This window comes from Prunus persica, chromosome G8 (genome assembly GCF_000346465.2).
Source record: "Prunus persica cultivar Lovell chromosome G8, Prunus_persica_NCBIv2, whole genome shotgun sequence".
In the NCBI taxonomy this organism is placed as follows: domain Eukaryota; kingdom Viridiplantae; phylum Streptophyta; class Magnoliopsida; order Rosales; family Rosaceae; genus Prunus; species Prunus persica.
The window spans coordinates 4188763-4214329 of NC_034016.1; the positions used below are offsets into that span (position 1 = coordinate 4188763).

The 25567-nt window shown below is 36.6% G+C and overlaps 2 protein-coding genes across 5 annotated transcripts; both read right to left on the reverse strand.

Moving 5' to 3' along the window:
• Positions 10051–15499, reverse strand: LOC18768668 (TMV resistance protein N). Of its 4 annotated transcripts, none has more exons than XM_020569616.1 (7): positions 15320–15499; positions 14318–14839; positions 13104–14196; positions 12700–12975; positions 11601–12590; positions 10640–11519; positions 10051–10119 (listed from the first exon to the last, which is right to left on the reverse strand). In XM_020569616.1, exons 2-6 carry the CDS (start codon positions 14824–14826, stop codon positions 10662–10664), a joined length of 3726 nt encoding a protein of 1241 aa, XP_020425205.1. In that variant the 5' UTR covers positions 14827–14839; positions 15320–15499; the 3' UTR covers positions 10051–10119; positions 10640–10661. The 4 variants fall into 4 exon arrangements, with proteins under 4 accessions (XP_020425205.1, XP_020425202.1, XP_020425204.1 ...); XM_020569613.1 differs by having other exon boundaries at positions 14318–14854; XM_020569614.1 differs by having other exon boundaries at positions 10066–10332; positions 14318–14854.
• On the reverse strand, positions 21814–25233 carry LOC18766422 (tryptophan aminotransferase-related protein 4). Its single transcript, XM_020570909.1, has 5 exons — positions 24947–25233; positions 23637–23940; positions 23089–23378; positions 22372–22652; positions 21814–22052 (listed from the first exon to the last, which is right to left on the reverse strand). Exons 1-5 carry the CDS (start codon positions 25231–25233, stop codon positions 21814–21816), a joined length of 1401 nt encoding a protein of 466 aa, XP_020426498.1.

Genomic DNA, 25567 nt, shown 5'->3' on the forward strand with positions numbered 1-25567 from the left:
TTCTACCCCAGGCATTGTTTCCTCCAATTGATCCTCCAATCCAGCATATCCTTTTCGAGACAATCGATGATTGTACTCGAGTTTCTCCCTAATCTGTGAATGTTGAGAATGCACAGACTGAAAATCTTTGGATAGCCTTGAAGCTACAAAGGCATCCCATTGTGCTTTCTCTATGAATTTATATGTTTCAGGGGGTTGGCTTAATTTCTCCCTGTCATTGGTGTATGGAAGGATATAATGCCTCGTTAGTGTAGACTTGAAATCCTTCCATTTTTTGGCAGCAGAAGATAAAACAGAGGTCTTGCCCCCTTGGCCTACGACAAAAGCCATGTCAACTGCTTCCCAAATCTGCTCCTTTATATCCTTTGGGATTTGGGACCATTTCTTGTCCACAAGTGGGATCCTGGAGCGTGCCAAGACACCAATATACGACTGCATCTCAATATGTGCTTGGCCAACACCTTTCCCCCTTTTATTGTACTCAACAATTGGCCTCAGTTTCTGAAGCTTTCTCTTCACAACACGAGGCATTGTGCTCATACCTCGACCAGTCTTTGAATCATCAGAGATTGTTGTCTGGCTGGTTGGTTCTGTCTCAGCAGATGATGAAGCAAACTTCATCTTCTTCGAAGACTTCATCTCCTTCGAAGACTTGTCTTGGGGAGCTACCACTCCAAGCTTCTTGGAGCCAGAATCCTTAGTTTGTTGATGAGAAACCATTTTAACAGACAAAACTGCAAGTGAAAATATTTCAGGAAAACATTAAGAACACAAACGACGGTATTAAAAAAATACGACGTATGATATGATTTTAGACGACGCAATGAAATAATCTCAGACGTAATAAATGTTTAAAACCATTATTTATATAACGTCGTGGTAAATATGTTCACACGACGTCAATAGTAATACACCGTCGTGGTAAAACTATTATTTATATAACGTCGTGGTATTTATGTTCATACGACGTCAATAGTAATACACCGTCGTGGTATTAACATTCACACGACGTAAAACAATAAGATATTTTTCGTCTATATTAGATACCAACCCTAGTTTCTTTTTCTTTATATTTTATCAAATAAGGGAAAAACAAAAACCATTGTTCAGAGAAATCAAACCTGCAATTAAACAAGCATATAAAAAAAGACTATTATATTAAAAACAACTTTGTCAATTTTCAGACGACGCTAGAACAACTGACGAACCGTCGTGGTCTACCGTCGTCTTATTTAGTTGAGGTAGTTGTCTTCAAAGTTGGAAACTTTCCCTCTTTGTCTGTATATTTTATCAAACTTGGAAACTTTCCCTCTTTGTCTGTATATTTATCAAACTTGGAAAGAAGTAAAATGATTTTGGCCAGAAAAAAGGTAAAAAGATTTTTCAAACAAAAAACGTATGAGCATGCAAAACAGTAACCAAAATAGTGAAAATGAAAGCTTACCTTTTGCGTGCAATGAAAGCAAGAGGAAGATGATCGATGTTTAAATTCAGAGACGACGAAGAAGACGAGAGGAAGACGATGAGAAACTCTGACAATGCTCTGACAAGGAAAAAAGACGAAAAGGTTTCTCTGGGAGATTGAGATTTTTAATCGGGTTTGGAAACAGTGCATGTGTAAGTCGAAAAGTTGCTTACATATAAAACCATTTCAAAAAAAAAATACGGCGGTGACATTTAACTACGTCGTTTTTAACTAACACGACGCAATATTTTTAGTTCGACGTGGACTCATTTCATTTAACGTCGTTATATTTAATATAACCGACGTGGATTTTAATTTTTAAATTATGAATAGAATTTTTTTTCCCTTGAACTTTCAGTTTATTTTTCAATTACAGTGCGTTATAAATAGAGTTTTTTTTCCGGAGGAAATTTAAAATGAAGGAAATTAATGTTCTGGAATTTAAATAAAATAAGAATATAAAAACAACGACTGTTTTTGTATTACTGTCGTCGTTTTTCGTCGTCTTAAGTAAGACTAAGACGACGTAATATATTTGTTTAGGGACGTTGATTTTTGTTTTAAACGTCGTTAGGTATAATATAACCGTCGTTGGAAATTGTTTCTCTGATTGCAAATTTGCAACGACGTTAGGTATAATATTTTTAGATAAACAAACGCACACACATCATCAACTTCCAAAAAATTGTCTCTCTGATTTCAAATCTGTGTCATCTGTTAAGATTATGATGTGGAACAGAGTTCCATCTGGTAAGATTTCGTAACCCTTGGGATCTCAGAAAAATCTGATTATGTCGGCGGTTTTTTATATAAACCGTCGTGGGTATTTCAATTCTTGTCATTAAGTATATCTACCGACGTAGGATAAGAAAATCAAAGAAAAAAATTGTTAACAAAAATTCTTATTAAGACGACGGTTTAAATTAAAGGTACGACGTATAAAATGCATAAATACGACGTTAGATTTTATAGTACGATTTAAAGAGAACGTCGTAGAACTATACAATAATGACGTCGATATATTTATATTTGTCGTCGTTGTAAATTAATTTAATACGGCGATATTTTGTATTTTACAGCCGTGGATTTGTTTGTAATTAGACAGCGTCTTATACGAAAACCTCGTCGTGTTATTTTATAAGTAAAAACGGCGGCTTTTATTGAAATCGTCGTCTTTACTTTCTACGTCGGTCGATTCATAACTTCTGCCGTTCTTTGTTCGCTTTGATTTTACACTGCGGAAATCTGTTTCAAATAGACGTCGGTTGTTTAATTAAGTACGTCGTTGTTTTTGAACAGCCATTTGAATCTCCCTTGTTAGTTGTCTAAGGTGGTATTAAACGATGGTGTTTTTAGAACCGTCGTCGTTTTAAAAACCACGACGGTTTTCACTGAGACCGTCGTTGTTTTCTGGTCGTCTTTTTCACTTTTTGTAGTAGTGATAAGATGTCGGTGGTTCATTTTCGCGTCGTTTGTATTGAATTACTACGTCGAAATGTTTTAAACAAGGTCGTTAAAGGTGTGAATATTGAATCATCCCTCTGTTATCTGTAAATAAAGCATAAGACGTCGGTGGTTTATTCATTTCGTCGTTTTAAAAAACTAACCACGTCGGTATAACTACCGTCGTGATAAATTATAATAACGTCGATTTATATGTTATTGCGTCGTGTGAAATTATATAATACGTCGTTTGTATATAAATAACCATCGTGTGTTTTTGTTCTTACTTTTTTATATATCTTTGTTTTAGGATGAATTGCAAAAACAAGTCTCGGAAGGCAAAGTCACTGTATCTGGCAGCAATGATGTGCTGACCATGGCTTTGGGCCCCGAGCATCCAGGCAGAGTGAGAGGAGTAGGTGCTGGGATCTCACCAAGGCAATATTTCAATTTACCCAAACCACAGAGAGTGAGCTTTGACGACCGTTTGAAGGACAGTTTAAGAGTTCTCCTTCAAGAAGAGACTAAAAAGATGGAAGCTAAGGCAAGGGAAGAGGCTTTAAGGATGGAGGCTAGAACGAAACAATTGGTAGAGGCTGAGAGGGAGCATTTCCTGAGTCAGCTTTCCCAATTAATTTTCAATTTTGATCCAAGCATGCTTAAACCCAGAATTAGCCAAAGTCCCAAAAATCCAATGTCTGACAAAGCAAGCTGCTCTGGAGGTGATGTGAGATCCCTACATTTTGAGGATGATACTGCCAAAAATGGGAAATATCAGGAAGAAAAGGTAACATATCTGAACTTTGAATTCTCTGTTTTTTTTAAAACCATTAGACGTCGTTATTATTAATAAAACCGTCGTTTGAAAAACATATCACGACGATTTTAAAAATAAACCGTCGTTTGTATTTCAATACCACGTCGTATTTAGTTTACTTGTTTTACACGCCATTACTACTGACGTCGTTATTTTTAAAAACTTTGTGGTTTTTAGACGACGGAGTTAGTCATTCCCGACGTAATAGATGAAGAGAAGAAAGAAGAAAAACAAGATGAAAAGGAGAAAGAAGATGACGACCAGGTATGTTCACATAACTTTGCCTTTTTTATTTGTTTTTCAAAATTCCAGACGTCGATATTTTTCTTTAAACCGTCGTTTGTTTACAACTTAGACGGCGGAATTTTTTTTAAGACGTAATAAATTATTCACCACGACGGTTTCTTCACCGTCGTTTAAATTCTTTTCAGACGACGTTTTATTCCTTAAACCGTCGTTTTTATTGAATTACCACGTCATTTTTTTTATTTCTTTAAACAGGTTATTAAAGTTGTTGATTATTCAAATATGGAGGCGTCATCTTCTTTAAAATCCCTTTGTCGTTATGTGGAAACGACACTCGTGCCTCAGGATAAGACCCTGCACTTTACAATTGATAAGGAGGTGTTTGGTCTAGAGCGCGATACCTTCCTCCTGCCTGAAGATATTACACAATTTGCAGGCATGGAAGAAATAGGAGCCACTGTCATTGCTGTATATATGAGGTTTGTCATTCTAAAATAATACGTCGTTGGTTTATTTATTGCGTCGTCTTAACTAACTAACCACGTCGTTAGTATGTACCGTCGTGATAAATATATTATAACGACGTTGTCTATTTCAGTACGTCGTGTGAAATTTTATAATACGTCGTTTTGTTATACATAACCGTCGTGTGTTTTTTTGTATATATGAGGTTTGTCATTCTAAAATAATACGTCGTTGGTTTATTTATTGCGTCGTCTTAACTAACTAACCACGTCGTTAGTATGTACCGTCGTGATAAATATATTATAACGTCGTTGTCTATTTCAGTACGTCGTGTGAAATTTTATAATACGTCATTTTGTTATACATAACCGTCGTGTGTTTTTTTGTGCTGACTTGTTTATATTATTTTATATATTTAGGTACTTACACGATGTTTTGAAACGAGCAAATATGTGCAGCATGGTTGGCTTTATCGACCCTGCTACAGTTAGTGCCAGCTCTGGCACAATAGCTGACAGATCACGCCTACTAGCAGCTCGACTTCAGAGGACTGACGGTGAACAGATTTTCCTGATGCCTTACAATCCAGGGTTAGTCTCCTTAACAGGATTTTGTTTTTATGATTTTCAATAAATGACAGCGTATAAACTAACCACGTCGGTGTTTTATTTTATTGAGTCGTTTGAAACTACTAACCACGTCGGTAGTTATTTATCGTCGTGATAAATGTATAATGTCGTCGATTGCTACTTTATTTCGTCGTGTGAAATATTATAATACGTCGTTTTTGTAAATAACCGTCGTTTTTATATTAATTTTGTGCAGCCGTCATTGGATCTTGCTGATTGTAAGAGCAAAGAGTGAAACCGTCTATTTTCTGGATCCTCTGCCAGGAAATCGTGTGGTCGATGAAGAGGCCAAAAACATCGTGAACAGTGCTATAAAAATTTATAATTCTCACATAACCAGACCAGGCCGTAAGGCAGTAATTTGGAAAACTCTGTCAGGCACACCAAAGCAACCCAGCAGTGTCGAATGCGGGTATTATGTGATGCGCTTCATGAGGGACATCATCATGGATCCTTCCTTGGGGTTTGAGAAGAAGGTAAGATGAAATTACCTTCATACATTTTACGTCGTTTTTTGTATTATCAACGACGGTCATGTAAAATTACCGTCGTTGAATAGATATAGTACGTCGGTTATGAAAAATATCGTCGTCTGTGATTGAATTTCTTTTTATTTATAAACCCTAATAGTCATTGTTTATGCAGTATGCCAAGGGAAAACAGGAAGCGCCATACCCCCAAGAAGCAATTGATGAAGTCCGGAATGAATGGGCAGAGTTTGTTTGCCTTAACCTGGAATAGGGGAATTATTGAACACTTGATATTTATGTATAATGTACAAATTTTGTCTATAATATATAATGTAAAAATTTGTTGAGGTTTTCTTAAATTAAAAAAAAAAACAAACATACAAATTGCCTAACCGACGTGTAATACTTTTCCAACGACCTAATAAAGTAAAAAACCGTCGTTTTTTGTTGTTTCGTTTTAAACAAATCCGACGTAAAAGGATATTTAGACGACGTTCTTTGAACAATTGAGTCGTTTATGGTTTACAACCTCTTCAATTTCTTAAGGGTTCAGGGTAGTACTTTGTAACGACAGCGGTTAAGTCGTGGAATATATATTTTACGTCGGATAGTTAAATATCCGCCATGGTTTCTCATTTAAACGACGTCATTTTAACAACTTAGTCGTCTATTACAATTTACAACGTCTACAATTTATTAACACCGACGTGGTTTGTTGTTGTGATAAGAATATTTTATTATTTTTATATCAAAATATTCAAAATAAATTTAAAATAAATCAGAAAAATGCAAAGTCAACTCCTATGAAGTCATTGATATATTTTCTTCCCCCTAAACCTTGAAAAAATTCATTTTGAATAACAAAAATTTAAAATGACCATCCAAAACAAAATTGTTTTGATGAGTCATAAAATCACTTCTAGTTTTATGGTTTAGGGTTTAGAGTCTAGGGTTTAGAGATTAGGGTTGTTATTTATTGGGGTTTATTTTTAAAGTATAATTTTTGGGTAGTCTAGGGTATATATTAGGCTGTAAAACCATAAACCCTTTTATAAACTTAATTTTTAAAATTATATAATTTAGTTTTAAGGGTTTAGGGTATTAATTGTTAACGACGGTGGTTGAGTCGTGGAATACATATGTTACGTCGTGCAGTAAAATATCCGACATGGTTTCCACTTTAAACGACGTCATTTTAATATGTAAGTCGTCTATTATAATTTACAACGTTTTCAATTTCTTAACCCCGACGTGGTTTTTCAGTCGTCTTTATATCAAAATATTCAAAATAAATTTAAAATTAATCCAAAAAATGAAGCGTCAAAATAAACGGCGTTACGTTCAGTGTTTCCGTCGTGGAATATTACATTTACGTCGGTTCTTGTAGAACTTTCGCCATGGTTTTTCTTTCGACGTTTTAAAGAGCGCACGCTCTAAAAATTTTCGCGCGCCCTAAATTTTTTTATATTTGGCTCTTATTCTTATACTTCTAACCCTGAACCCTAAAATTTTCAGATTTCGCGCAACATAACATTCGCTCTCTCACTTCTGCTCTAATTAAAAGTTGCACTCTCCAGGCTACGTAGAATCTGTGAGCTCGTCCAACCTGTAAGTACAAACCCTATCTTCCTCTTGTAAATTCATTGAATGATATTAGGTTGTTTTGTTAAAGGGTTTTAGGTATATGCTTTGCGATCTGTTAATAATGTGCTTATAGGTATGGGTTCATGGATTTTCTGTTTAATGGGTTCATGGATTTTCTGTTTAATGGGTTCATGGATTACATTATCTGTTATGTTGAATTGGGAATGGATTTAATTTTGTCGGATCTTTTAATCACCCTATGTTATGTTGAATTAGGAATGGATTTATTGTTTTCATGCTTGGTTTCATGTATATGTTGGTTTCTTGCTTGGTTTCATATATATGTTGTGTTCTTAATGGGTTTTGGGTTCTTGAAAATAAACTGAGACACGACGCCTTTTTAGGCATACGACGACGATTACACGACGGTTTATGAAAAAACCGTCGCTGTATTACTTATACACGACGCTTTTTTCATAAACCGTCGTTTGTATTACTTATATTAGACGACGTCTGTTGAAAATTCGTCGTCTATATATGACAAATACGTCTGTTTTTGTTTAAAACCCGTCGTCTCTGTTGTGTATTACTTGCTATTAGATCTTTGTATAATCTGCTATAGTGATGGTCATTGCCTGTATTTTCACTTTATTATAGATAATAGGTTATAGTGTCGGAGATGGATAAGTCATAGATGCACTCGGATAGAAGATCGAAGGCATATGAGTTTGGGGTGGAAGCATTTTTGAACTTTGCTGTAGAAAATCTTCTAACTACAACACATATCCGTTGTCCATGTGTTAAATGTGTTAATTTGAAGTTGTTTGGGGTTGGAATTATAAGGGATCACTTATACTTTAATGGAATTGACCAAAGCTATAAGAATTGGACATTTCAAGGAGAACCTTGGGAAATCAACTACTAATGCTAGTACAAATGTTGAAGAAGATGATGGCCATAGTAGGTACAGTTTTGTGTCTGAAGAAATTGATATGGATGATAATGATTTTGGTGATTTTGGTTCCGATCCGTATGAGTTTGCCACTGTGATTGGGGATGGAGATCAACCAGTGTACCCTTGTTGTAGAAAGTACACGAAGTTATCGGCATTAGTGAAGTTGTATAATTTGAAGGCAAAACATGGGATGAGTGATGTCTGTTTTACAGAATTATTGATACTTCAAGGCGATTTGCTTCCAGAAGGAAATACAATACCAACCTCTATGTATGAGGCCAAATATTGACACATTTGATGAACTGGTGGGTGAGTTAGGCGGTCAAAATATTCGAGATGGGTGTGAAGATATATGGATTGAATGATGCTTATGTAAATGGCAGTGTATGACATTAATTTTGTAATATATTGTAATGTGATTTCTTCACTTTCTACGTTCAAATAAAACACGACGTTATTGTGAACCAGTTATTCAGCATATTTACCGACGTCTTAAAGCAACGTAACAATGAAGAACCACGACGCTATTGTGAAGCAATTATTCAGGATATCACGTCGGGGAAGGATTAAGAACCGCCATGTAATTCAAAATTACACGACTCCAATCCCATAATACCGACGTCTAAAAAACGAGATATATAATCTGAATGTTAAAAAATACGACGTCATCATACATTTTCCACGTCGCAAGTTCTTTTATAAACGAAGAGGAACGAAATGAATTCCGACGGTAATTCATTATAACCGCCGTCTAATATCAATTAAACGACGTTATTTGTAATACGGCTCTCATCATAATCAACGCCGTCTATATGTTCTGTAATACGGCTCTCATTTATTTGGAACCGAAGTTGTTTAGAAGTTCAACGTCGTCTATATTAATAAGTGCGTCGTGAGTAATGAATACATATAAATACAACGTCGACAATATAAATGCCACCGACGTTGTTTCACATTCAACGTCAACTATATAAATACATACGTCGTAAATAATGACACTGACAACTATTTCCACTTCATCTTTTTTAGAAAAATCGAAGTGGAAAATTTATTTCACGACGGTTGTTTGTAAATAAGAGACGTAGTAGATTTCAATAACATCGTCTTCTCATGTATTTAAAGATGTCATATTTTTTCTTGTCGTGAAAATTATATTTAACGGCGTAGTGTTTTAGTTGTCGTCGTTGTATGTCTATCTTGCGGCCTTGTTCTTTTAATATGTGTCATATTTTTCCTTTTTAACGACGGTGATTTGTTTGAGTTGGTCGTCTATTCTCATCCTCGACTATTTTTTAGAACTTTAGCAGACTAAACACGTCTGTTTTTATTTGTTTTCGACGTTGTTGTATTTAACAACGTCTAATATTTATCGTCGTTGTTTGTTTCTGAAAATAGGACGTATAAATTTTGTAATACGACTCTCATATATTTGTAACCGACGTTGTTTCGTTGTTCAACGTCTACTCTATAAATACATACGTCGTAAATAATGACACTGACAACTATTTCCACGTCATCTTTTATAGAAAAATCGAAGTGGAAAATTTATTTTACGACGACTCTTTTTATATAGGCGACGTAGTAGGTATAAATAACGTCGTCTTCTAATGTATTTAAAGACGTCATATTTTTTATTGTCGTGAAAATGATATTTAACGGCGTTTTATTTTAATTTTCGTCGTTGTATGTCTATCTTGCGGCCTTGTTCTGTTAATATGTGTCATATTTTTCCTTTTTAACGACGGTTTTTTTAGAGAGTTGGTCGTCTATTCTCATCCTCGACAGCTTTTTTAGATCTTTTGCAGTTCAAAGACGTCGTTTTGTATTTGTTGATGACGTTGTATATTGTAACAACGACGGTGATTTAGCGTCGTGGTTTATGAGGGAAAAGATGACGGTGGATTCCACGACCATTGAAAAACCGAATACACGACGGTGATTTACCGTCGTCTTTTTGCTTTTTTGTAGTAGTGTGATCGGTTTTAGATACGATCAATTCTCTATACTAAGCTTCTGATTGAAAATTCTTGTTGGCTTATTCCATCCCGCACACAAAATAAGAGAGCAGTTGAAATAGTCATGTAAGTTGTGTCATTAAGAATCAAACCATTATAACAAAGCTAGGTCTATTGAGCTTGTAGTTCTTGAGGTGCAAATTTCATGGGAACCTAGCCAATAAGCACGCAACTACTTTTGATCAGCTCCAAATCCTATATCAAGACCCCAAATTTGAGTTGACTACTTTTGATCTGCTAGGTCTGATAAAAAACAATTCAGTCTATCTGAACATACTTATTGCTTGCCAATGTAATTACTTATTGATTTGTAGTATGTTAACATATACTTTGTTCAAATGCATAAAATATGCAGCTCTTGCATACATGCATTCATGTATAATATACTACATGAGTTGATTAATACTCTGCAGTAGTTTAAACAGAAATTTATTCATGATAAAAGCACATGAGAGAGAGAGAGAGAGAGAGAGAAATTGTGATCCACGAAACAATAAGTGATGAATCTAATGGTAAATGTATGGCTAGAAAAGATGGGATGGGAACTTACTAATATCAATTGAAGGCCGTCATTAGCCTTTCAAGTATTTATGTGTAGACATTTGAGGAGGAGGAGTTTTTAACAAAGTTGGCAAAAATTTAGCTGCTCTTTTAAGAATCACAATTTGTATTAAACTTTTCAACAATAGCGAAAAATAAGAGGGGGCAAGGCCTAAGTAGGAAATCAAAGTGGTTACCATCCAAATCAAAAGTCCTATGCACCCCCATTGTTTGCTATTGTTGAAAGATTTGATAAAAACTGCAGTTGTTAAAAAGAGGGAGAAAATCTTAACTAGTTTTGTTAAAAACCCTTTGGAAAGAGCATAGCTTTTGCGACAGAGAGATTTTTGGTGAGAACTTGCTCTTGCATCAGCTGAATTGTGAGAAGAAATAGCTTTTGTGCTGATGTTGATGGAGTGGTTCATCATCACGATTTGCTTAAGTTCTTCCAAGTCTTGCTCGTGCACCAAACGGAACCCACACTTCTTTATACCCGAGCAATATGTTTTGCCTGAGGCTCGAGGAGAATTGTCATAAACAGTTCGGAATGAAATCTTCATCTGATTGCATTCTTCGTTGAATACGTAAGGAGATACACAGGCTACCCAAAGGTGAGGTGATACGAGATGGCCTCCTTCCATCAAACTACTACGCACAAGGATATCTTTTCCTGAGTGACATTCAATGTGAAAATTAGTAGAAGGTTCATGAGGTGGATTTGGGTGATCGTCTTCAAAGACAGCACATAAAGCAATCCAAGTCCAAGTGGTACATGAAGGTAGCTCCACAATTAAGGAATCTCCCACACTTTGATTATTGAACCACTCTGGAATTCTCCTTCCAGGAGTAACAATGTTGACACGGGGAAGAGGCCCAGTGAGTGCAGGTACCTGTACCATGTGTAGGTTAGTAATTTGATTATTTATTATTATTATAGCAAACAAAGAGAGACAGAGAGACATAGAGAGAACCTGAAGGAATCTCCAGTCAAGAGCAATCCAGAGCATTCCAAGTATTACATTATCATCGCAGCTTTCATTCTCAACCAATCCAAAGCAACTCACACAAGGCATTTTAATATAACTTCCGTTTGTTCTGCTCAACTTTGGCGACGTTTTTAAGGAAGTGCAACCGTCTGTGTATATTTCAAATCTGTCGAAGTCTTCAAAGCGGAGATGGGGCAATTGTTGAAGCCTTTGGCACCCATTCACCTTAATTACCAGATGCTTAGGAAGACATCCAATGCTAACAAAATTGTTTCGACTGAGGTCTAATTTTTGTACAGAGTACAAGAAGCCAATATCACCCGGAAAATCACAAAGACCAGAATCACCCGGAAGATCCAAATACTCCAAAGACCATAAACCAGATAGTGAACCCAACACAAAAGCCTTTCTTTGGAGGCTCCACCAAAACCTTGATTTATTACGCTCTGGTCCAAATACTTTAATCATTCCAGCAGAGCCTGGGTCAATCTCGCATGAGTTTTTTGGGCAATTGTATCCATAAGCATAGAGCTTTTTAAGAGACTTCAAATTACGAATTGCGCTCGGAAGACCCAAGATATTTTTACAATTTCTTACATCCAGACAAGTAAGGCCAACAAGACGTTCAATTGATGAAGGTAATTTCTCAATGGTCGTCCCACACAGACTAAGCGTTGACAAATTCTCCATTTGTCTTGAAAATTCTGGAATCTTTTTCAGTTTTGAGCAACCGTCAAGACTGAAATACATAAGAGAATCCATTTCTATCTCACTTGGAAGACTCTTAATACTAGAGCAGTCATCTAGTATTAATCTTGTAAGCCATTTTAGATATGCAACGGACGGGTGAATCTCAACTAAATTCTCACACCCATATAGATCCAACACCTGGAGTTTTGGAATGCCAGTGAAATTTGGGATTGTTGCCAAGTTTCGAGAGCAACTAAGGTCCATGTATTTCAAGTTGGGCAAGTCCTGTACAATATTACATGAAAAATTGTAGAATTAGCAACAGAAAAACTTTAACTTTAACATTTTTTTTTTTCAAAAAATTCGTAAGATGGCATATGGTAAGTAAACTTACAATTCGTCCATCCCACAGCCTAACTAGTTCGCTGCCCCGCATCTCAAATGAAACAAGTTTATTCGGTTGAAAATTTGATGGGAGATATTTGAAAGAATACCAATTCCATTTAATAATTCTTAAGGAATTAGGAAGAATTCGAGGGATTGAGGAAATGATCACATTATCAACTTCAAGAAATTTCAGGTTAATCATCTTAGAGAATGCTTCACAATTCCAATCTGCCTTTTCAAGTTCTGCCAATGTTAAGGCGATGCCTTGAATTTTGTTAGTTCCCTGCAATAAAGAATAGTAAAGGAAAAGTTAATTCCACATTTAAGTCCAATATTGAGTAAAAAAGAAATCACATTTCTTTTCTTAAAAAAACAAAAAACAAAAAAAATGGTATTTTCTACATTTCTTACCGTATTGTTTATCAATACATGAATGATGTCATTACGATGACACAATCGACTGCGTCCACCGGGCTCTTCAATAGACTCTTGACGAACAATTTGAAATGCCATTTCTTGTATCAAATCATGCATCCCAACAATGTTGTTTGAAATCTCAACAGTTAAGAGCGACTTCTCAATGAGAGCATTTATCCCACCACAACGGTCACAACTGTCTAGTATTTCAATTACTTCCTCCTTGCTCTTCCCCTTATGAAAAAATGCAACATCGAGAAATATATTCTGGTTCATCTCATCTAGTCTATCATAACTTATTTTGAGCAAATCGAAAATTGTTGGCTGAGGAATTTTCCGTAGCTTATCCAATTCACTTTTCCATTCATCTCGATCTCTCTTATACACAAAGCGTCCCAAAATTTTAAGAGCTAATGGAACGCCTCCAGCATAATTTACAAAGCACTTAGACAATTCCCAAAAACCTTCCTTAGGCTCAAATTTTTTAAAGGCGTTTAGACTAAAGAGCTCAAGAGCCTCATCATCACCTAATCCCTCTACCTTATATGATATCTCCATATCATGCTTTTTAACCAACCGTTCATCTCTAGTTGTAATGATGATGATACTCCCCTTACCAAACCAATCCTTTTCCTTAGCAAATTTCTCTAGTTGCCTTGATGCATTCACATCATCAAGAATGAGAAGAACCTTTTTATTACATAAGCAATTCTTAATGAAATAGGCCCCCCACTCTTCATCCCAAACTTGAGTAATTTGTTCCTTCAAGATCGGGAAAAGAAGCTGTTTTTGTAGATCAACAAGACGATTACCTTCAGAAGCCTCTCTAACGTTAGCAAGAAAGCAGCTAACTTCAAAATGAAAAGAAATGCTTTCATGAACAAGCCTAGCAATGGTTGTCTTGCCAATGCCTCCCATCCCCCATATCCCTACAAAGCGAACATCATCTGTAGGATCTAAAAGCAAATCCATTTGCTCACGTGTAAACTTAATTCCCACTAACTCTGCGGAATCTAACAATTTGAATGTGCGATGCACTTTCCCCCACACCCATTCAACAATCTTTTCAATGAGCTTTCTTTCACACCTACAAGGAAGAACAATGATTAAGTCAAAAGTATAAGCCATAGATATAACAAGGTCTAAAGGTACATCAAAGTGAAAATTGGCTTACAAAAAACCCAACTGTATATGGAGAAGTTGCTTACTCATTCTTTGAATCCAACCCAGATAAATTGGCAACTTCTGTTAAAGCAACTCTCCAGCACTTCACCTTTTCTATGTCTTCCCTAAACCTTTTCTCATGCTCAGCAAAGGCGCCTGCAAAACTGCCGCTTTGTTTTCGTACATCCGAGGGATCCACATTATAAAACACAGGCAGAACTGTGCCATTGGATTTCATGCATTGGAGAATCTTTGTAAGTTCATCCAAGCACCAGGAAGAAGAAGCATAGTTTGGCGAGAGAACAACGATAGCAAGCCTTGATTCTTGGATTGCATTGAGGAGCTCTGAAGAAATGGTTGTCCCTCTTTCAAGCTTTGGATCATCCTTGAATGTTTTAATGACCCTGTGCTGCAATTCGTGGTATAAATGGGACACAAAGCTATTTCGAGTGTCTACACCCCTGAAACTCAAAAACACGTCGTAGTTCCATTGACGAGCCGATTGATGAGCTGAAGGAAGAAAAGCAGATGCTCTTTGGGTGCTCAACGCCATTGGTAATCTTCTGCTGCTGCCGTAAACACTACTCAATGAAAAAAGAACTTCACTAATTCAAACACTCAACTGAATAAATACGAAGACGATCATAAATGGCTTGGAAACTGAAAAGGATTGAAATTTGAAGAGATTTTCTTTTTTAGAGGGTAATTGAAGATTTAATAAACCTGAGGAAAAATACGGCGTTGAAGGGATATAAGCAACAAAACAAGTTTCGGGGAAATTGAGATAGTCTCGAACATGTATTTTGTCATGGCGTTAATTTGGATCATCTTAGCAAACATGTTAATTTGGATCATCTTACTTTCAATGTGTGGTCCATATGTAACAAAAGATAACAAATATCAAACAAGAGAACATGTTACTTTGTACTTCCAATTCAGCAGAGAGAAACAGAGAAATTCAACTCTTAAAGAAAAAAAAACTGCACATACGATATGAGCACAACTCTAAAGAAACAATAACTGCAAATGTTTTATATTAATGTTACCTGAACAAAGCAATTGTGAAATGGAGACGAAGCAAGGCAGCAGCTTTAGCTTAATGTTACAAATCCAGAAAGAATTGGTAAGACAACCAGAGAAGAGACAGCCAAGAAACCGACAATAAGAAGCAAAGCTTGTTGAGAGAGACAAGATTTTCTGATTATAATGATTCAATGTATTTACTTGGGTGAGAACCCATGTATATATAGCTAACCGCCTCAGCAAACCATGTAGTGGCGAGGCGAGCACACGGTTTCATGTTGGGCAAGTTCTGTTCACAATCGGGTCTATCGAAAGAAAAACCAAGGGTTTTGCCAACGTGCTAATTACAAGAGAAAATATTACAAGAATCTCAATGCTTAAATGTGAATTGTGAACCAGTGTTTTGCCACCACCGACCATTTTGAGTGGGAACAACTAGTAACACGTCGTCGAAAAAGACGACGTTCAAACCCACATCTCCACGTATCACTCATCTCAATCCAACTGCTGAGATGCCAATTACGTGGTCAATAAGCCTTGATTAGCCCACAGGATGTATGGACCAGTGTTTTGCCGATTACAACAGAGGCAGTCGGCAGGACCAAAATGGCTAGTTGTGGTTTGAGAATTGATTTTCTACTTGTATGTATGGATGTCCTTTATTTTTAGGATTCAGAAGGAAGCTTCATTCGTTAAGAAGAAAGAAACCGGACGATCATAAAAACATAATAACAAAGAAAAGCATACCCTTGCAAACTCAACGCTGCAAATTTGCAACTTTGCAACGGCAGTTCTTAAAGCACCTCATTTTTGCACATAAGCATGAGGCAAGGTCTAGCTTCTATTACTGGTGTAGATGATAGTTGTGTATTATTTGGATGTATTTTCCATTAGGAAGACTAGAAACCCTCATTGTACTTATTGTATCTCAAGGTTCTTGGTTATTATCCATACATCTCCTGGTAGTAATATTTGACCTTTACATGGAGGCCTTGCTCATGATCTTGGAAATATATATATATATATATATATATTTTTTGGGTTTTCGTTTTCCTTTGTGGACTGAAATGATATTGGATCTTATTTTTTGTTTAATGTAGCTAGTTCCTTTTCATAAGATGCCCTGTTTTGTAAATGTTAATTCTCAAATTTGTTGCACATGTTTTGGAGAGGTAACACCGACCTATGTTCTTAGAATTTGTATTTTCCTTTTAATGGCGGAACCATGAATTTTTTAACTGGTGGACTAGCTAAAGTTATTAGTTTAAAATCTAAAGCTCAATTTTTTTACTTACAATTTCTATAATTTTTCTAGAAATAAAAGTACACATTAAATCATATAAACCATGCACATGGGGTGACACTACAGTGGAAAAGTGGGCCAAACTCTCCCCCTAGCCCCCAAGTGCAACCGGGTTCAATATTCATGTAGGAGACAATCTGGAGCTAACCCAATATAATACTCCCCCATTGACTAAAGTTATCAGCCATCAAATCCAATTTCGATACATATTATTTGACATCTCCATTGGAGATGCTCTTAAGTGAGCAAACAAATTAAATATAAGATGATTATAAGCCTATAGATTGAGTGGACAATGAGTTATTAGGGTATATTTGGGTGGACTACTAATCTTTATAGAGTGAAATCACATTAAAACACATAATAATTTTTAATATTTTCGGAAGGCTACCTGGGCTAGAGCCCATGGTAGCCTTGTTGCTAGTTCTGCCCATGCCTTTTATCTAATTCACATTGGATTTTGATGAAGTTGAGTGGAGTTGGATCCCTCGTAAGAAGAATCGAGCAGCTCATGTAGCGGCTTCGATAGGAATTGGGGCAGTGCAGAGGGAGACCTGGGCTGCACAGCCACCACCAACCCTTGTTCGTGTGCTGGTTTCGGATGGACTTCCCAATCCACCATATTTGTAATCTCTCATCTCATGTTGTCGAGAAAGTTTTTGCACTATGCTGTCTTTTGGCTAGTGTCTCTTTCTTGGCGGCTGCCCTTTTGGTCCCTTTGTTGGGCTTTAATGAAGTATTTTCAGACAAAAAAAAAAGAGTGATCTCTAAGTAATTCATTTCATATGCTGTATTGAAATAATTAGTGTATTCTATATATAAAACACAGTTTACATGGCTGGTATTTGTGCATCACTAGACTGATGGAAAATCACATAAAAATCTCAGTATGTAAAATTAGATACTAAATATAATGATTCATACTCTATAATATCTGATTGATGCATAAGATTGTAGAACTTAGAATTAACATTGAACACCATCATTTAATTTTGGATTCAAACTTACGCCTTCTTTAACACTTGGAAAAGAAAGAGAATACCACTATAAGTTAATTATTTTGAACATAGGGATACAATGAAGCACATAGCACTTCGGTATTTTTAAAATGTTTCTGCATTTCTCATCAAATCATTAGTCTTGGGGCTGTGCATTACTTTCAAGATTTATTGTTAGAGCTACTACCCATACGCACATAAACATTTGCTTCTTCTTGGAACACTTGCATAGCAATCTTCATCGTCTTCCCTCTCATACTTCACCTACTAATAAGCTGCCTGCCCCAAGAACCGAAGCAATGCCTGCCTATTCAAAGGGGTTTAAGGTGTAGGGTAAACAAACATTCCCACTCATGAAATAATGGCAAGATGACAAAACGAGATGGTTTATATATCTGATCATAATTGAATGAAGATAAGAAAAGATAGGGAAAAGTGAGGGAATCCAATAAAGTTATATAAGGTTAGATGAACAAGGGTTCAAAATATGATTGAAACAAGACAATAGGAAATGGATAATGATTTAGAAAATAATTGAAGAAAACAAGTGACAATGGGAAATGGTTCAAAAAATAATTGAAGGATGATAAAGGAATCCAATGAAGAATGTCCTTTGTGAAGAATGTGACATGTCCTATTGTGTACAAGTGCAACCTCGTAGTCTGTTCAACCATGCGAAGAATGTCTATTGGAGAAACTCCTTGCTTATTGGGAGGAGAACCTGTTGGAAAATTTAATATTAACGAATATTGATTTTCCTATTTGAATGGAAATTAATAAAATTTATTGGGTTAAAGATATCTTCACATGGGGGGTGACAACTCTTCAGACTAAGGGATGCATTGTTTGTTTTTTCAGATTGTGATATCTTTTTAGAAAGGGTATTTCATCATCTATAAATAGAGCAATCCTCCTGCAGTTTTATTCATTCAGTTTAATTCTCTATATACAGACTTTCACATATAGAAAGCATTAGAGTTTTCATAAAGAGAGATTCCTGCATAATTTGGTTCAAAGTTCCTTGTGAATTGCAGTGCTTCTTTCACAAGGAGGGGAGTCGTTGTATCCTGGAAGGCGAACGGTAGTGAACCATAATGACAAAACCCGCCCCGGAATTTCCCGAAAAACTGAAGCGGACCCCATCTTTGTTCCGACATCTTCCCGATGCCGGGCCCACTTACTAAAAACCGAGACTCTCTACTAAAATTTTGACAGAGTCTCCCCTGTAACTTAAGCAAACCCAACAAAAATTTCAACCTGCAACATACATAAAATAATAATCCCAACCAGCAGCATACTTTCATAATCCATCAAAACATACTAAATGGCCTTCGGCCTCACAAGTAAAATCTACCATGGGCGATAACAGAGCATCTACTGAATTTAGATTACAAGAACAGTTGAGTAGAAGAAATTACTCAAGTCCTAACTAGGAAAGTTCACAGTTCGAGCCTCGTACACCACTTGCACGCTTCCTAGAGCGACTACTGGCTAGGGGGCGCAAAACAGAAAACATGTGAGTGGACAAAAACAAGATTAGCAGTTAAAACAACATAGTAACCCCACCGCGTAAAAATAATGCTCAAGACATGCAGGTTCACAATTCATTATTTAAATACTCAAAACATATTTCATTTAAAATTCTTTAGAACACAAGTCATCTCATCTATAAACCCCATTCCTACAATTTTGCAACTCCTGCCAAAACACTGAAAAACTCTAATTTCTTTGCTCTCCCAACTATAAATATACATATATAAATATAAATATATATATATATATATAAATATAACTATACATAGCTATACAAAATACTCATCACACTACCTAGGTACCGGGGAAACAATCCAACTGGGGGATCGTTTGACTAGCTCGCAGGATTTTCAGGTGCTATCCTGCATCTAGGGATGAGCGGTCCAACCGGGGGATGAAACTCCAAAGCAAACAACCGGAACATCCAACGCCATGTGTAGCTCCCAAACTATGTCCTACGCGCGCAGACTAGATCATCACACACCAGAACATCCAACGTCATGGGTGATGACCCTAAACACTATTCAGAGTCTTTCCATACGCCGGAACATCCAACGCCGCATATGGAAAGTGTCTCACACGCCGGAACATCCAACGCCGCGTGTGGAAAGTCTAATAACTGGGGGAAGGTACTTACATAGTGTAATCATACAACTTCTCTCAACAACCCCTCATATTCAAGTTCTTCCACAACTCACTTCAACAACCCAAGTATCTCGCTTATAGAGAATATATATATATATATATATATATACTTCCCCAAAATCCATATAAAATATACTCTCGATACTCAAATATATGCTAAACCCACAATATATTGCCAAAGCGCTATATAAATATCAAATTCAACTCATGAATATAATATATTCAATAAACCATTAAAAACATTATGCATAAATCTTTCATCAATAAAACCATGCATATGATTGAAAACAAAGTCCACTGACAAATATTCCCACGCTGCCTGACCACGAGAGGGTCCTGCCTGCTGAGTACTTGCAGTCGAAACACCTATTTCGAGATACGAACCCTTAATTAATATAAAATTATTTCAAAGCGGAAATCACAAATTAAATACTTAAATCCCCAAATTCCCAGTACGTGTACGTTGAAGAAGGTATCCTAAGGTCCGATTACAGGTTTAGGAATCGTTCACGATTGTACAGTTATCGTTAACCCACAAACTTTGCATTATTGAATTGGAACATCCGGGGCTCCGATTCATAATCTGTGAAGTCCTACACGATCCTAGGAATACCTAGAACAACATAATTTTATTGGGTAAAGATCTAAAGGTCAGAACCTATTGAACCCGGATAACGCACAATATGCGAAAATCTGTTCGATAGTCAAACGATGCCCAAATTGAGATCCGAGAAATTCTATGCACTTATGACACCCTAAGGATCTCATTGGGTCAAATTGCAACTTCACCAGCCTCGCCCAAGCGCTGCTGGTGTGTAGAGTAAATTTCGGTGACGGAAAAACTCCACACCCGAGCTCACCCTTCCTATCCTAGGTTTTACTCAAGGTCAAGATCACTTCATTCAACTATGGGGAGGTCCAATTTGGACGGCAACCGGCCGGAATTTCACTTTGAAATCCAGCCAAAACTTAGGTTTTCAAAATCAGTTTCTACACAGCAAATCGATCCAAACCTATGCAACAGTCAGCTAGAACTCGGAAAATGGATGAGAAAGCATACCTCACTCATCGGAATTGGTGGTCGGAGGAGAGAGATCGAGCGACTGAAAATCAGGACGAAAACCGGCCTGAAATTCGTATTTTTCGACGACTTAGTGGCAGCTGACGGCTGGAGGTGGACTGGGGAACGTCGGCGAGGTCTGGTCGGACGTTTTGGGTCCGGTCTCGAGGCTGGCCGTGGCTTGTGACGGGCTGTGTAATTGCAGTCGAAGGAGGAGGGGGGGACGACGAAGCAAGAGAGAAAGAGAGAGAGAAAGAGAGAGAGAGAGAGAGAGAGAGAGTGAGGTAAAAGTGAAAAAAAAATCATATTTTTACTCTAACCCTTTTCGAAATAATTACAATTTTGCCACTGATAATGTTATGATCGCAAAATCTTCGTTACAACTCCGTTTCAAGCCTACCGTGTGTCTATGAATTCTTCTTAGTACCACCTACCCAAAAATACCAGTCGTGGTCCCAAAATCCTTCCGAATAAGAAAATGACCAATTTACCCCTACCTCAAAGGTAAATTCGTAAATTCACTTAAATAATTTAAAATATGAATTAAATTTGGAGTCAGGGTGTTACACATAAGCACCGTTGTGGGGTGTAATTCGTCTTAAGGTCAGAGTGTCCAACACTTGCCTCGACTCAATTAAGATTCTTTTAATTCAATTCTGCAGTTGTAAAAATCTGTTTTGTTTGTAGTGTTTATTTATTTATTTTATAGCAATTTAGCACTCATATTTCCTACAGAACCAACTATTAGAGCTCAAATGAAACCGATCGAGTTCGGGGAATACATTAATAGTTTTATTTTGGAACTTGAAAATTTAGGTTTAGTCCCATTATAGTTGCAGATAGCATAAGGAACCATGAGTAGCACTTCCCTATTTTTAGATTTTTATTATTTATTTTCAGTTGTAGTTCAAATCACATATATATTGTCCTTACTTGAAGAGAAGTGTTGAATATAATTGGCTTCTAATAAACATGTGGCTAATTTGTCTTCAAATCGTGGACAAAATAGCTTTGCCGATGACTTTCTTCCAAGACTAATTGGTTGAGTCGTTGAAGCAATAAATCAAAATCATCTTGGCTCCTTAAGAGGGTGAGACGCACAAATCGATCTTCAGCGCCAAAATGAGAACCTCTACGTCCGTAAACGTTGGCTTCTTCTTGGAGGACTGCATAGCAATCTTTATCCTCTTCCCTCTCGCACTTCACCCATGCATAAGCTGCAGTGAGGAAATTTATTAATTTTTCATAAATGAGCTCTTTTGATCACTTAATTAATTTAATTTTCAGAGGTAATAATATTATCAGAATCATATGATCATGGGATAACATCCGGTACGCAACAATTGGTCAGAATTATAAATGCTTCAACATGAAAGGAGCAATGAAATTTAGATCAAAGAGAGAAAAATGCTTCACTGAAAAAGGCTTCGAGCGGTGAAGTCCTTTGATGACCGCAACTAATTTAATTTTTTATGTTGTTCTTGATTGATTAATTTTGATAAAAGAACATACACAAAGTAGTGATGAGGATGTTACCTGGTGAAGGTCCTCTAGTTTTCTTGAAAAAGGTGCAGTATTTGGGTGCAAATTTTTGCAGACTAAAGCGATTTGATACAGAGAGGATGTTGCTCAATTTTTCCCAACGCTTCCTCAAAGTGTTATATCCGAATTCAAAAATATTCTTTCCTCCCCCTTCAAGGACTACATTCAAAACCTTCAAGGCTCTCAGCTGAGCATCTCGAGAAATACCCATGCTATTTATGAGCGTATACATGGTCATCTTTTGGAACACAGACTCATCCTTTACCACCGCCCACCTGTGCAAGAGCCACAAGAACAAATATTATAGCTACCGCAAAGGGTTTTGTTTTCAACTCGATGCCTAAATGGAAAATTGAATAGGGGGCCTTTGTCTTTTTGTATAGAACATATACTAGCAAAGGACTTACTAGTATAGTGTTTGAAGCAATTGCTCCCCCCATGAAATGTCCTGTGTTCAAGTCCTAGCATCCGTGTAGTGTGTGAGTTTAGTATAATATATATATATATATATATATGGCCCCAATCAATAGAAAAATGTCAAAAAAAATTCATAGATGCAGTGCATTTTCTGCATTTTTCGTTCCTGATATATGTTGTGATATAGAAGGGAAAGAAGTCCCCAATAATAGCAAGGTGATAAAGTTTATAAATAAAATAAAATAAATAGAAGTGAAAGATATGCAAGAAAATGTTGGTTAGGTTGTTACGTACCCGAATCTGCTACCAGCATGGCCAGTGAGCTTAGAAATTGAAAATATCATGATATCATCATTTGCTGGAGTAGGAATTGCTGTAAAATGTGGCCAGTAATAGACACGATCATAGATTGCTTTGGCATTTGGACCTTGAACATTTGCCTTATTCAGCTGGCCATCAGGATTGTTTGGTGAGGTAACAAACTCAATAACATTAGTAGCATCTGAGATGTTCTGCAATAAGGATGCATCTCCTCGAAATACATAGTCCGTTGATCGAAAAAACTCCGTTTGTATTTGGTAAAGCTGGGAAAATCGAACATCAAAACCGTATATGTCAGCAGTATATTTGTAGTAGTACTACGTACTATTTGTACCGTCTCAATTGGTGATTTTATGTATACAGGTATCACCCACCAGAGAAGTAGGTCCACACACGTACACATGTTAATACTATCTATATACTATAGAGAGATAATACAGAAGATGATTTCTTGAGATGATACAAGTTTATTTATTTATTCTTTGTACGTAAAATATGCAAGTAGTAAGTTAGGATCCCACATTGTAATAAGGAATTGAAGCTACAACACTTGCAGGCGAGGAGGAGGAGCTTGAATTATGGGAAGACAGTGCATGAACTGCAGCATTGAGAAGTTGGGTTGAGCCAGCACCAAAAACAATGTATCTTCCTCCAGTCACGGCATTTCCAACGATGGCATGAAGTTTGCGAATGTGCCTCTCAAGCTCTGCTGAGATGTAAGATTGATCAGCAAAGGTATAGCTCATTCGATGCCAACCAGCTACTACAAGTGCACTTTTTGATGCATGTTGCATCCAAAATGGCTCCAAGAAATATGGATCTCCACTGCATCCAACAACACACATGAGCTGATGATGATGATCATAAAGTTTAGATGTGCCATTAATATATATTTTTTAAAATCACCATTAAATTACTTAGATCCAAATTGGAAGCTCCGTTCAATAGGATGAGAAATTGAACGGAGCTTTCAATTTGGAGGTAAGTTTTAATAGTGAAAAGGTGGACTTAGGTAGAGTAGCTTTTGGCACAAATTAATTTTTTTGGATATTCCCTTTGTCAAGCCACTGTATTACCCTATTCTTGACATGGTGACAGAAATCTTGGTGGTCACTTATGGAAGTAAAAAGAAAAAAGAAATATGATGCCCGTCCTACCAAATTTTTTGGCTCCATAGTCCTTTGCATGTGACATTTTGTGTTTGAATTCCGTTCCCTCCCTCGATATCGTTTGTGTAAAGTAAAAAATACTGCATTGTAACATTATCCTTACATGCAGCACGTAGTGTTGTATGACTGACTTGACATAGAGTGAAGAGCAAAATAGTTCATGTGAAAGCTAGTAGAAGCATTTAAGAAACATGATGGAGGAGATGGTGCCAAACAAGTTCCCTTGTTGATGAGGGAATATTTTATTCTGAATAAAAATTAAAAAAATTAGATACAAATCCAAAAGTATTTTAAAACATTACTTTACTAATATATGTCATGAGAGTTTTGTTTTTGGAATCTTTTACGGCTCAAATTCCATAATAAAAGGAAAAAACCAAGTCCCTAGAAATGCACTAAATATATTAATAATTAAACTAAATATCGCTTTTCACACACCCTAGACTTTTCAGTTATGTATTTTTTTTATTGCTGGACTTTCCTAAGCTTCCTAGTTCAAATTTTCTGAATTAACAACTTCTAGGCTAATTTTTTTTCTTTTCAGTACAACCTTTCTGCCCTCCGAATTTCCCAAGCTCCCAAACTAGCTAAGAATGTAGTGTGTTTATTGTGTGTGTGTGTGAGAGAGAGAGAGAGAGAGAGAGAGAGAGAGAGAGGGAGACCTGTCAGCATTTGCTGCACAACCAGTCAAAAACTCAGAGCACTGAGGGCCTCCATAGCAAGAATTGCATTCACAAACAGGCTCCTTGCCATCAAGAGTTAACCCATCCAAGTAGGCTCTTCCATGCCCTGAGCAAGAGATGGCTGCCACATACTCAGCTTCTTCTGCTGCCCTTCTGCTCCAGCTCAGTTCCCACTCTCTACCCACATATAGTTTGAAGATCAACAATAGATTGAAAACTAAAGAAAATGCGAGGCACACAAGGTAGGAGCTTTGTGGCTTAGCCATATACGTCTAATATCTTTTTTTTAAGGCTCTTGCATAGGAGCCTTAATGATGATATATATAGGAGCCTTAATGATGTATGTAAAACAGATCTAGAAATAGGACAGCAATGACAAATTTAATATGCGTTAGGAGGCAAAGACTTGACGACATTACAGATCAGTCCACCATATATATAAGTAGTATATAATATTACGGAGGCTGCACTGCGTGTCTATTAAATTAACTACTTCAATGGCTGTGGTGGGCTGTGGCCCACAGAAGTTTTTGGGCCCAAAAAATATAGCTTATAAATGAGTTATTTTAAATATAACCCAATATATATTAACTTATTAAA

Excerpts from the sequence above, each read along its gene's own strand:
- LOC18766422 (XM_020570909.1), bottom strand. The coding sequence starts at position 25,233 with ATGGCTAAGCCACAAAGCTCCTACCTTGTGTGCCTCGCATTTTCTTTA. Across the intron at positions 23,941-24,946 it reads TGTGCAGCAAATGCTGACAG|TGGAGATCCATATTTCTTGG; the intron begins GTCTCCCTCTCT and ends TGTTGGATGCAG. Across the intron at positions 22,053-22,371 it reads AACTAGAGGACCTTCACCAG|CTTATGCATGGGTGAAGTGC; the intron begins GTAACATCCTCA and ends TCCTCACTGCAG.
- LOC18768668 (XM_020569616.1), bottom strand. The coding sequence starts at position 14,826 with ATGGCGTTGAGCACCCAAAGAGCATCTGCTTTTCTTCCTTCAGCTCAT. Across the intron at positions 12,591-12,699 it reads GGCTGTGGGATGGACGAATT|GACTTGCCCAACTTGAAATA; the intron begins GTAAGTTTACTT and ends AATATTGTACAG. Across the intron at positions 11,520-11,600 it reads TTGACTGGAGATTCCTTCAG|GTACCTGCACTCACTGGGCC; the intron begins GTTCTCTCTATG and ends CACATGGTACAG.